General features: G+C 42.8%; 1 protein-coding gene and 1 long non-coding RNA gene across 2 annotated transcripts in view; one reads left to right on the forward strand and one right to left on the reverse strand.

Annotated features, from left to right (window-relative positions):
* The window catches only part of LOC121917216 (CD166 antigen-like), a 188,300-nt gene extending 184,961 nt beyond the window's left edge, over positions 1 to 3,339 (reverse strand). Inside the window, exon 1 of the mRNA XM_042442972.1 lies at positions 2,710 to 3,339. Within this exon, the coding sequence (XP_042298906.1) occupies positions 2,710 to 2,845 (136 nt within the window). The 5' untranslated portion in view covers positions 2,846 to 3,339. The remainder of the gene's footprint in view (positions 1 to 2,709) is intronic.
* A 144-nt stretch (positions 3,340 to 3,483) lies between these two features.
* LOC121917209 lies at positions 3,484 to 12,411 on the forward strand. Its single transcript, XR_006100983.1, has 2 exons — positions 3,484 to 4,225; positions 10,251 to 12,411. It is a non-coding gene; the product is annotated as an uncharacterized LOC121917209 (long non-coding RNA).
* Positions 12,412 to 12,774: the final 363 nt, after the last annotated feature.

The raw sequence follows: 12,774 nt of genomic DNA on the forward strand, positions 1-12,774 counted from the left end.
CACATACTCTAGAGAATTCCAACTGACTTTAGTGAGTTTCCTCCAGAATAAGAAGATTGTAGACTGAAGCCACTGCATTCACAATACTTGCAGGGAGAAAGAAAAAAATCTTTAGAAAGACGTGCTAGGCCTTCGATATTTCAAAGGTCCAGTTTTTTAAAAAATCAGTTGGGTCTTACAGTTTAAGAAGTGCTTTGAGGTAGGACTGCTCCAGACTTCACATTTTACAAGAGAAGGTGCCAGGACAGATGTGGACTCAAACATAGAAATTTTAAAAAATCATAATGAGCCCCATGCTCCAAATCCTGAAGAATAAACCCACACAACAGCTATAGGTGTTACACCAATGGGTTATTGTTGTTTTTTAGTCACACAGATCCTTGCAGAGTTGCTTATTCTGCCTTTAATGCACTGGATGAAATTAAAATCACTCAAACACACACAGGTCAGATTGAACAGCAGAAGTGGAACTACCCCACAGAGAAACCAGAGAGAAGTCTCCCTAGCATAGGAGCCATTTGTAGTAGAGGCAGAATGTAGAATTCAATAGCAAGTTTTTCTACGAAGATTATTACAGGGATATTTAAAGTATCAGGACTGAAAAATTGGGATCCAAAGTGACTCAACTCATAGGACGACTGCCTTTAGCTGGCAGCTAGCCTTGAATTATTGCACTCACTGTTTCCCCCCATCCTGCCTCTTTCTCCTCTCTCCCCTCCATACAAAAGGCATGCTTATTTATCCCTTGCTGCCTGGGTTTCTTCACAGACACAGGTGAGGTCACCTCCTTCTGCTCCCTCCAGCACAACCAGAAAGGCAACTTTCAAGGGGAGCCAGCCAAAACCCACCCAAGTTGGAGAACCGCTCTCTGCATTGCTGATAAATCTGACAGGGTTTCCTTGGAAGTTAAGCAGAACCTGGTAACCAAAGAAAACAGATTTGGTTTGATATCTCAGCAAAAGACAAGTAGATGAGGGGGCTGGGGAAGAAGAGAGCAGTTCTTTCTGAAAATGGGATCAGCTTTTTTACATCAATATCCAGAGATATTTTTGCAGGGGGTGAAATCAAAGAAAATAACGCAAGCAAAGCAAAAAGGTTCAATGTCAGTTTACATGTACTAATTTGAATTTAAAACAGGATGGATCTAGCTCCGTTCCCAAGGCACCATGGGAATTGGCTCCTGAATCACACCCCAATGGGCCATGGAGCCTGAACCAAGGGACCTTTCCTTGGAAGTAAACCCTCCTCTGGTTTTGGTGAGACTGGTCCCAGATGACTGTATTGGAGCTTTAAAATGATAAGATCTGAAAGGAAGAAGCAGAGGAGCCGGAAGGCACACACACCTGGTAGAAATGATATATATATATATGAAGGAATGCTTTGAAAAACACCTTGATAAGGTGGCACAACCTGATCCTTGGCACATTTACCCCCCCCCCCCCCCCCAATTCAAGAAGCACAGGGTGGCAGCCTTAAGCATAGGAGCTTGAGAGCAGTGAGCTTGAGGATGGCATGCTCTCACATAGATCCCCTCAAACACATACTGTACTTTCTCCCTCCCATTCCCAGCCATTCCCATCATAGATTAGTACAACACCCCAAATCCACACAAAACAGGGATTCCTATTACTGTATTATTATTATTGGCCAACCAAAATGCACAAAATATACCCAGCAACGTGTGTATCCCCACAGCATGTATTTGGTGCCTTTCACCCTCTGGAAGCCACTTTGGCCACATTTCGAGAAGACACGGATCATTAGAAAAGACAATAGTGCTAGGAAAGGTGGAGGGCAGTAGAAAGAGAAGGAAACAGCAGGCCAGGTGCATAGATATAGATTCAACCAAGGAGATCGGAGACATACATTTGCAGGAACTAAGCAGAGAAGTGGAGGACAGGTGAGGTCTCCTCCACAAGCTAAGTCATGAGTCTGGGTCCACCTGAGGGCAGTTCACAACAAATACACAAATGTGTATACACATGTGTGTGTGTGTAGATATCTATCTATACCTGTATCTATCTTCGGCATATATGTGTGTGTAGATATCTATACCTATCTTCAGCATGTGTGTCTATCTATACCTATATCTATACTTATCTTCGGCATAAGTGTATGTGTGTGTAATATCTCTCTCTCTTCCGCAGAAACCACCCGTCTTTTAGCCCCAAGGAGGCTCCCTCCTCCTGGGACTGCCTGCCTTCTCTCTCTCTCTCAAGAGCCAACCAACTTACAAGAGAAGCCCCACCAGAGAGTCCCCAGGAGAGGGACATTCACAAATGGAAAGCGCGCGGCTCAGGAGGGCGAGAGAGGTCCACCCTTCAGCCCCCGAAACCCTGGAGAGAGAAAAGCAAAGGATCAGAAGAGGAGCAGTGGAAGAACCTCGCCAAGGAGGCAACCAGAGACCCAAAGTTCCCCACAACGGAGGGGGGAAAGAGAAACTGATGAAGCTGCGCCCACACTGGAGAGAGAACCCGGTTTGGAAGCGCTTTAACTCGTTGTCTGGCTCAAAGCTATGGAATTCTGGGAGTAGGAATTTGTGGGGAGCTCCCCTCTGGGCCCCAAAACATACTTCAACTCCCAGAATTCCATAGCCTTGAGCCAGGGCAATTAAAGCGCTTCCAAACCGGGTTATCTCCCCAGTATGGATGCAGCTTGAGGGAGAGAAAGGCTCCTCTTCTGCTTCCCTCTTCTCTCTCTTCCTCTCACCTGGCCTGAAGCAAAGGGCCGAGAAGAGCCCCAGGAGCGGGAGCCCCAGCGTCGGAGGGCGCAGCTTGCCACGTCCAGAAGCACTGGAGGCTGAGGAAGAGGAGGCGGCGGCGGCGGCGGCTGAGGAGGTCCCCATCGTGCCTCCCTTTGCCTTCTTCCTTGCGTGTCGTATGCGAGAGAGAGGCCACCTTTTCCTTCCCTTTCCGAGAGTGAAGGGCTGCCTGCTTCTTTCCCCTCCGTTCTGCTCTCCTTTCCTGAGGGGAGCCAGGGAGGACCCTTCTGGGCTGGGTTTCTCTCCTCTCTCTCCCTCTCTCTTTTTTCTGTAACTTTCCAAGCCAAAGGAGGAAGAAGAAGTTGGGAAGCCAGGAATGGCGGCGCTAGGAGCTCCGAGGAAGGAGAGCCCCCCAAAAACCGTTCGTCGGCACTGGAGGCGGCGGCGGCGGCGGCGGCGCTGGCGAGTGTTGCGAAGCAGGTGGCTCGCCTTTCCCTCTGGCAGCCTAGCGGCGCTCCAGGACCGAAAGCGGCGAGAGGAGGAGGGGCTAGTTTGGGGAGGACACGCCCACCCCAAATTTCGCCCCGCCCTGAGACTCCGAGCGAGGGTTCGCGCGTGGCTTTCGGAGGCTGGAGAGCGAGCAGAAAGAGGAACCTAGAGCTTTTGCAAAGGGAGGGAGTTGGGTCCGTGGTGCCATTGGTCACTGTGTCTGGAGAGGGGGGGCTTCCCATTGGTCAGTGTGTCTCGGAAGGGGGGGGTCCTCTTGGGGGGGGGGGGGGGGGGGGAGAAGCGACATTCGAACTCGGAGCCGGCCAGAGGGAGGGCCCCAACCCGCCCTTCACTTCTTTATGTCGTAGTTTCTCTCTCCATGGGTTCCCCATTCATAAAAAAGGGATTGCGGACCATTGTCTCAGCCAAAGGGTGTGTTTTAGGGAGACTGAAGAGAACCGAGAACGGACGGGATTCTATGAGGCTGAGGGAGGTTTGGAAGAGGCCCCCAAAGGCCATCCAGCCCAACCCTCGCCTTGCGCGACCCAAGCGCCCCCGACAGATGGCCCCCAGCCTCTGTTTAACCCAAATGCCCAAACCCTCCGAGGAAGAGGAGCAGCCGCGGGTCCCTTCGCAGAGTCAGTCCCCAGTGGGTTCAGTGCAGCCCCTTCCTCCTCGGTAAGTAAGTGTCCACAGGGCTGCAGCCTATGAGAGGAGGCGAGGGAAGCCAGTGGAGGGGAGACTGGCAGCCTTTTCTTACCCCCTCAGTGACTTCTAAGCAAAGATGGGAAGAATAAGGCGAGCAAAGACCACCTTGCTCTGGGAGACAGCCATGTCTTGGTGCTGAATCAATGCTGCTCTTCTTCAGGAGAAACCGAGGGGCTGCGCCAGCCCTAACCAAAATCCCAAAGCCCTTAGCTTTTAAATACTTAAAAACCTGCTCTTTCCCCAGGAGTTTCGCAGCCTCTGTGATCCCAGCTTTTGCCAAAGGCTTCAGCTGACAGCAGAAATGTGGCACATGATGTAGACGGAAGGGTGAGTTGGAGCTGATCTGCTGTAGTCAGGGGAGGGGAAAAACCCCTCTGTTTTGACATTCTCTCTGCTGCTCAGCTAAGCCCTCCTTAACCCCCCTCTTTGGCAGCCTTCCATCGATTTTAAAAAAGACAACCTGGCTTCAGGGCAAGTGCTTAATAAAGAGATGTAGCTTTGCAGGACTGTGCTTTTTGGTGTGAGGTTTTGCCATGGTTTTACTGGACCACCTCACAAAATTGCAGTGTCTACAATTCCATAGCATTGAAGCATGGCAGTTAAAGTGGTCTCAAATTGAATTATTTCTGCAGTGCAGATACAGCCTAAAGTAAAAAAAAAACACTGCAGAAATAATCTGGTTGGAGACCACTTTCACTGCCCTGGCTCAGGGCTAGGGAATCCTGGGAATTGGGGTTTATTGTGGCCACCAAAGCACTCTCTGACAGAAAAGACTAAATGTTTCACAGAATTACAGTTCCCAGGATCCCCTAGCCCTGAGCCCAGGCAGTTAAAATGGTCTCAAACTGGATTATTTCTGCAAGTGTGTTTTGGACCAAGGTCAACATGCTGAGTTAAGTTTTCCTCAATGCATTTCTCCATCGATTTCTGTGTCCAGAGCAAAAGAAAGACGTGTGCAGTTGTACATAATGCTGTCTGAAAATGTTGTGCACTTCCTCTTCTTCTTTTAACCACAGGAGACTACCTATGTGTGGGGAAAAACATAATTGTGAAATAGGCCCAGATGGTGGCAAACGTGTCCCTTCAGAAAAGTGTTGGTTTGTTCGTTTTTGTCCTCTGATATTTTTATTGGAGTGACAGAAGCAGTAGATGTAGTGTTGTTGTTGTTGTTGGTATTTTTTGCAGCAAGACTTCTTATTGAAGAGGAAAGCTACAAAGAGGCATGATGGATGAATGAGATAAATGGCAAGTTAGAACTTCACAAGGAAGTATAGGCATGGACAATAGTTAGTGTATTTATTTATTTTGCTTCTCTTGTATGCTGCCTTTCTCCCAGAGTGGGACTCAAAGCAGCTCCCAGAGAGAGAATATGCCTTTTCTGTGGCTGCATCCACACTGGGGAAATAACCTGGTTTGGCATCGCTTTAATTGCCTTGGCTCATGGCTGAGCTCCGCTCTGGGCCCCACAACAAACTCCAACTCCCAGAATTCCATAGCCTTGAGCCAAAGCAATTAAAGCGATGCCAAACCGGGTTATTTCCCCACTATGGATGCAACCTTTGTAAAGCACATGGCACAGCTATGTGAAACTGTTGAGGTCCAGTAGCTGAGTTATTTCCCAATCTCTTAATACCAAAACCTTAGCAATATAGCACTGTAGTGCAATTACAGTCACATGGAATCATATGGCATCAGAGAGAGTAGTTTCTCCCCTTAATCCCTGGGCTGCACTCTTCCAAGGAGTAAGAGCCCTTAAAAGAGTTTAGCATCCTGGGTTGTAAAGAGTAAATGGACATCCAAATTTCCCACTCGAGTACCATAAGATAAAAGGATCTTGATTAGACTAGTCCCCCTATCTTTTCCACTCTATTTTTAGGTGACACTCTCAATATACCATGCTTCTTGGATCATAATGGCCATGTTCAATACATAGCATACTGTTCTGCATTTCATTCTTTTTTACACAGAAAAATAAGACTTAAAAAAAGATGTTTTCCTGCATAATGAATCCCTTGAATATTCAAAAACAATTACTTTGACCATAACTATTCTTGCTACATGGTAGCAAATTGCTTTTGTACATAGCCGATAGGCAAGGAATAAAAGCATTCGATGTGTGAAGGAATAAATAACAAATGTGCCACATCCCTTCACCTTTGGCAGGAATAGTTCTCTTCAGGTTCCCATGAATTTGGATCAGTTCATGGAAACAGAGAGGGGATTTTTTTAAAGCATGCAGGACACATATTTTCCTGGTCCATTCAAGACCCTGATAGCTTATAGCATTCTGTGGGGATAGGAGCATAGCTGGGGATTTGGGAGGAGTGTGGCATTGGGAGAGGGAAAACAATTTATATTTCCCCCTCCAAATGAGAATTTTATCCCCATGAAAAATGTCCCCTCCTTAGCCCACAAATTTCTGGGATTCTAGAAAGAGAGATACTGAAAATCATTCACATGTAGAATCCTTACAATTGTGTCCACATTCCCTTTGTCGCTTTGCCTGCCCCTTTTATTTGCATGGTTCAACTGCATTTCTAAATGTTCAACTGAAGTTTTAAGTTACAGCAATACTAGAAATTTGAAGACTGAGGAAAAAGTTAAATTGGAGGTGCAAAGTTCTTATTTGGGAGGCAGTGTCCTCATTTGCCTCTCCTTAGCTACACCTCTGGTTTTCCCCTACGTTTGTGGAAACATCTACTTTGTCTGTAGGTGGCCCTCTTCTGCTGCCCAGCTGAAAGGAATGAGACCACCAAGTATACTATTAAAAGACAGATAGAACAAAAATCTAATGAACTGCAAGCTTCCTGGTTCAGAAAAGAGCAGATATATTTTTACAAATTGATTTCATAAATGACTTTCTTTTACAAGCAGGCTGGATGTAGCCCTTGTTATTGGGACACTTAGGCAGTTTTAAGTCAGCACTCTTTGCTGTATAACTATCAAGACATTTCAAAAGGATGTCAAAACACACAACACATTTCTTTGATGAAATACGTTTCATAGGCTCACTTTACTCAGGTTTTACCAAAATGAAAATGGGAAGTTCAGGCCCAGTAATTACATCTCATAATAGCACAAGGGCTATGGGTTGTACATGCAGAAATCCTATAAACTGCTCACCCAACTGATTCTCATGCTTGTAAGATATTCTAACTAATCTCCCCATATGCAAGTAATAATAAGTAATAGCTGCGAATCTACCAGTTTGAAAGCATATAAAAGTGCAAATAGAAAAATAGGTAGCACTTTGGTGGGAAGATAACAGCGTTTTGTGCAGTCATGCTGGCCACATAATCACAGAGTCATCTTTGACAACGCTGGCTCTTCGGCTTAGTAACAGAGATGAGCACTGCCACCTACAGTCAGACGCATTTTGACAACATCGTCAAAGGGAATATCTTTACCTTTAATAACAAGTAACACAATAATATGCAAGGAAGTAAGAATAACAGACGGGTGAAGAAAATTCTATTCTAGGTATTAAAATAACCAATAAGAAGTATGATAAAGGCTTCCCTTAGCAGCACCATTTCAGTTCATAGTCTTCCATATATACAACATGTTTCATGTGTTCCAATGATTGCCAAGTTGCTAAATCTTTTATCTGCCCCATGCCCATTTTATGTGGCTGCATTTCATGTGGTCCAATAATTCTGTAAATTATTGGTTATGGTCTCTCTGGCTGTATGTGTATGTGTGTGTTTGTGTGTCTATGCATGCACCTTTAAGTTGCCTGTCAACTTACAAGAACCCGATAAATTTCATGGGGTTTCCTTAGGCAAGGAATGTTCAGAGGTGTTTTTTCCAGTCCTTTCCTCTGATATATGGGTCCAAAACACACTAGAAATAATCCAGATGGTGACTGCTTTAGCTGTCCTGGCTGAATTCTAGGGAAATCCAGGAACTGTTGTTTTGTGAGACATTTAGCCTTCTCTGTCAGAGAACTACAGTGCCACAATAAACTATAATTCCCAGGATTCCCTAGTACTGAGCCAGGGCAGTTAAAGTGGTCTCAAATGGGATTATTTCTGTAGTGTGTTTTGGACCATAGTCTACAGCACCTGGTATTCATTAGTGGTCTCCCATTCAAGTACTATGCAGGGCTGACCCAGCTAAGATTCAAAGATCAGATGGGATCTGGTGTCTTTAGGATATTTAGGCCTTTCTGTGTATATAACTAGTGATATTTTTATAAGAAAGACAGAAAATGAAATACAGGTGCAGAGGTAGTGTTTTGACTTTAAGACAAATTCCAATGTCTGTTTTGTAGTAATACCATGCTGGCCATTGTTTGCTCCAGTTCCACTTGTCTCCACTATTTTCATCTTCTTCCCATCTAGTAAGGGAAAAACAACAACATTCTTCTTAGGCTCTATTAGTAGCTGTCTGTAAATTCTGGCTGGATTATTTAAGAAAAATATGCCCATGTTTTTTGTGGTCTTTGTGAATATTATGATAGGTTTGAAACTATTTATATATTAAGGGTCAGCTGAAAAGGGTTAGAGAAAATAGGTAATGGATTGAAAAGTAAGGGGAGGGGTGCTAGCTGTCCAGCTTTCTTGAAAAGAAAGGTTGTGAAAATGAGTAGGAGTGAACTGTGTGGCCTTTTGTTTCCAGAAAGATGGGCTTTTGGGTAGTTTGATTATTAATCTCAAAATTAGAATTTGGGATGACTGAAGATATCACTTTAAGATACTTTATTTCCAAGTCATATGGCTCCTGTTTCATTTCACTAATTTATTGGTAATACGTTTTAAATAATGAGAATAATAATATGTAAGACTTCATGAAAACACATAGAGGAAGCTCTACATTCTTAACAATGGGCTTTGATTCTGGATTAGAACCCAGACTGGATATACAACTGATGCTGACCATTGTAACAACTGCTTTCTAATGTGGATGGTGCAATCTTTCCACAATAATCTGTTTATATTAGAACAGAAAGAATGACTTGAAAGAGCATTGTTCAAATATCTAATTAATTTGTGATTGGTGGGGTTGCACTTAGCTGGCATAGAACAGTGGAAGTAATATGAACAAGCACCAACAAATGCTGCAGGTGTTTATAGTGTGTAAGGTGCCACCTTTTCATTGATTCAGAGCTTCCCCACAACCATCACTATGCTGTTTCTTTGGTCATTGTACAATGATTGGGGGGGGGGGGGGACTGAGACAGAAATATAAAACATGTTAAGGCTTTGTCCTAAATGATTTTTATTAGAATTGATCAATGAATGACATTTATTGAAATTAATATAAGACATTGGCTCATAAATAGCCACATTTAGAAAAGCTAGTTTTTAATTTTACAGTGCTCAGGATGTTCCAACCAGCTTGGGGCTTCCATGAGTTGTGATCTGAACACATACATTTTCCAAGATTTGTAAGATAATTGAAAGCAAGTCTTTATTACTAATTATAATGTGCAATGCCCAATCTTTATTGTTAATTTTAATGTGCAAGGCCCAATCCAATTGACTCATAAGTGGTTAGCTTCCCACGGACCATGTTTGAGCAGGGGTTGCAATCATGTAGTGCAAATCTCAGCGGTTCAGCTAGTATAGCAATTATGCTGAATGCTGGGAATTGTAGTCTAACAACATCTGTGGGACCAGGGATGTAGCCAAGGGGGGTTCTTGGGGTCCGGACCCCCCCTTCCATTAGAAAAATGAATGGTGTGTGCTGCTGCGCCACCGCACCCAAGCCCCATTATAATGGTGGCATTTAGTCTGGACAACCCCCCCCCCCCTTTCCTAAAATCCTAGCTATGTCCCTGATGGAACTGCATACACCACACAGAAGAGCCATGCATCCCCTATACTATTTATAACTATGAAGGCAATGAGAGAAGGAGGTCTGTGTTTTATTCCTGTGTGTGTTTCTGCTCTTTGCCATGCAAAGCAACATGTGGTTAGTTTACATGGTACAAAGAGAGAGTGGGATCCCCATTCTTTTCAATAGCCTCTGCTATCCTTCTTGATTGAGTAAGGAGTTGAATCTGGGTCTGTATTAGAGCTTAGAAAGTAACGTTCAAAAATATTTTCTTCAATTACACATTATAATGTTTGAAAAGTAATTCATTGTTACTTGTTACATCCTTCACTATATTGTTTGTTACTTTCTGTTACTTGTTCTGAAAAACAAAATCCTATCAAGATGATTTTAAATGCCCTTAAAATATACCTTTTAATTTTAACAAGTAAAAATAACCAGAAAATGTTAGACATTACATAAAGAAAATAATTACATTCCCACATACTTGATTATTTTTTAAATGTAACTTTCAGAAATTCAAACAAAAGAATGAGTCACAGGAGTTTGTTATATTTAACATATTTCTTCATAGCTCTGATCCAGACTGTGGACTCCAGTATGATGAAAGGCATGTGAGATTCATCATCATCATCATCATCAGCAGCAGCAGCAGCAGCAGCACACAGCCCAGCACTTAGGTACTAGATTACACTGGTGCTCAGCACATGCCTGTGGGAGCTAATGGACAAGGAAATGGGGCTGTGCTGTATCCTGTGGACATAATCTGCACATATAATGCATCCAGGTTGTATCAGGTCCTTTGAATTTATACAGTATTATGTGTTGTTCAGTTTAGCGTTTTTGTCATATATTGTTTTAATCACCATGCACTTGATTATCCCAGTTTGACAAAAGCTCCCATAATTGATCTAGTTTGTTCTTGATCCAAACTGGCTTGGAACTGGCTCATATTAAAATTCATTTCTATAGGCTTTGTGTTTCCATTGATAATCATGCTTACAGCAGAAGTGATAGTGATATAAGGACAAAGAAGACAAATGAACTTTGGTTGTTTTCTCAGCCCAATGCCTAATCATCAGGAATTTCTCCCACAAAGTACCCCGAGAGTCATAGTTTGTGACATCTTTTGGACTCCTGCTAAAGAAATTATTCTACATCCTAAATTCACTTTGGAAATAACTGTCCTATGTATCCTTTGGAAGTAAGCTTCATTAAACTCAATATGGCTTGCTTTAGAGCAGGCAGATCTACAATGCACTTTACATATGTACCTATGGGTATGGACTCACTACTGCTGACATGTCATATGCAGTGGCAGTACAGGTTGAGCATCCCTAATCCCAAAATACAAAACCCAAAAAATGCCTTTGAGGTGGCAGTTGTGTTTTTTTGCTTGTTTCTCTTTCAGATCCTCACTCTCTCTCCAGCCACATGACTCTTACACAATACAAGTAGTAAACAAATGAAACACAAGGCTGGGGTGAGATGCAAAGATGGAGAGAGATGTAAGGATCTGTGAAACAGCAGGAGGCATAGATTCATGCTGAACAGTACACTGGGATTCCTGCCATGTTACAGATCCTCAGTGTCTCTCTCCAGCCTTACGTCTCTACATCCTACCATCTTTTGCATCTCTCTCTCTCCAGCCTTTCAAATACAGTATGTGCTATAATTCTTGTGTTGTGTATATCCAAAATACAAAACGCTTCTGGTCCCAAGCATTTTGGATAAGGGGTACTCAAACTGTATTTTAAAAGTGATAGCATACTCTAGCAATATTTACTGCATGAGTAAAGCATTAAGATGCAGTCTTTTGCCCATGCGCAGAGACATGATAAATATAATTGCATTATCCACTGACAGGTCCCTCTCCCCATTAAAAAATAGGATTGTACAAAATAAATTGGTGAAAGAGAAACTGTTCTTCAGTAGTTGTGTAATCCCATCAGATTACAGTGTTTGCTGTCATAAAAGATGATGGGTAATCCATAAAGGATGAATTATGCATCCATAAAAAATTGATTAATTTTGTTCAATTGATAGCAGATTAATAAGATGCTGCACTGACATTTTAAAATCAAATATCTACCAAGAGCAATGGGAAATATTGATGAGCAGAAAACCTTATAACACTGCTATAGTTGTGTCCATTAAAGTCCATGCCAAGTCTGCCCCCACCCAGAACCTTAGGATATAGCTACACATGTAAAAAGAACTGGAGTCAGGCCAAAGGATCATTATCTCTAGTAATAAAATCAGATAGTCTGTAAGTAAAGTATACACAGCAGCCACCTGTCCAGTTCCTTTATAATTTTTCGAGAAGGCAATTCTACAGTTTACTTGCACAGCTTGTTTCATTGCTAACTAAACTGTACATTCCTTCAATCTGAAATGTTAGCTGTTTCGTAATATAACAATGTTGCAAGATAAAGATTTCCTGGAAGATCCCAGAGTGCATATCCATGGTAGTGCCTTTTTAAACACATAAACACAAACCGTGGGTTGATTACTTATGCCAGCTTTCATTTTATCTCCCGGATTAAATTCTATAGACTTGTTCTGTTTGGTTTCATGTATCTAATTATTCTAATTTGATAGCAGCATTATGGATATGTTGTTGAATTTCATAGGCTGGCACATACATGAACTTGTGTTAATTGTTACACTATCATGTAACTAAGCTTGAGAAGCTGACTTCAGAAACTTCTGAAATAACATTGTTATCAAAATGCTATGATTGTGTTTTCTTTTTTCTTTCTTTTTTCCTGGATGGACAAAAGAGTCGACATGGATTTTTGGTCCTGAGTAATTCTCCTAATCATTTTTGTTGGCAATAGAATATGTGTTTTTATTAAAAGAGTCAGCAGGGTGTTCTGGTTTGACCATTGCACTAGGACACTGGGAGACCAGGGTTCAAATCCCTGCTTGGCCATGGTAACAGACTGGGTGACCTTGGGGAAGTCACACTCTCTCAGCCACAGAGGAAGGCAAAGGCAAAAGCCTCTCTGAACAAGTCTTGCCAAGAAAAGCCCATGATAGGAAGGCACACAACAACAACAGGTACAAAGATACATTGGTTCAAAATGTTTTTAGGC

This window comes from Sceloporus undulatus, unplaced genomic scaffold (assembly GCF_019175285.1).
Source record: "Sceloporus undulatus isolate JIND9_A2432 ecotype Alabama unplaced genomic scaffold, SceUnd_v1.1 scaffold_12, whole genome shotgun sequence".
In the NCBI taxonomy this organism is placed as follows: Eukaryota; Metazoa; Chordata; class Lepidosauria; order Squamata; family Phrynosomatidae; genus Sceloporus; species Sceloporus undulatus.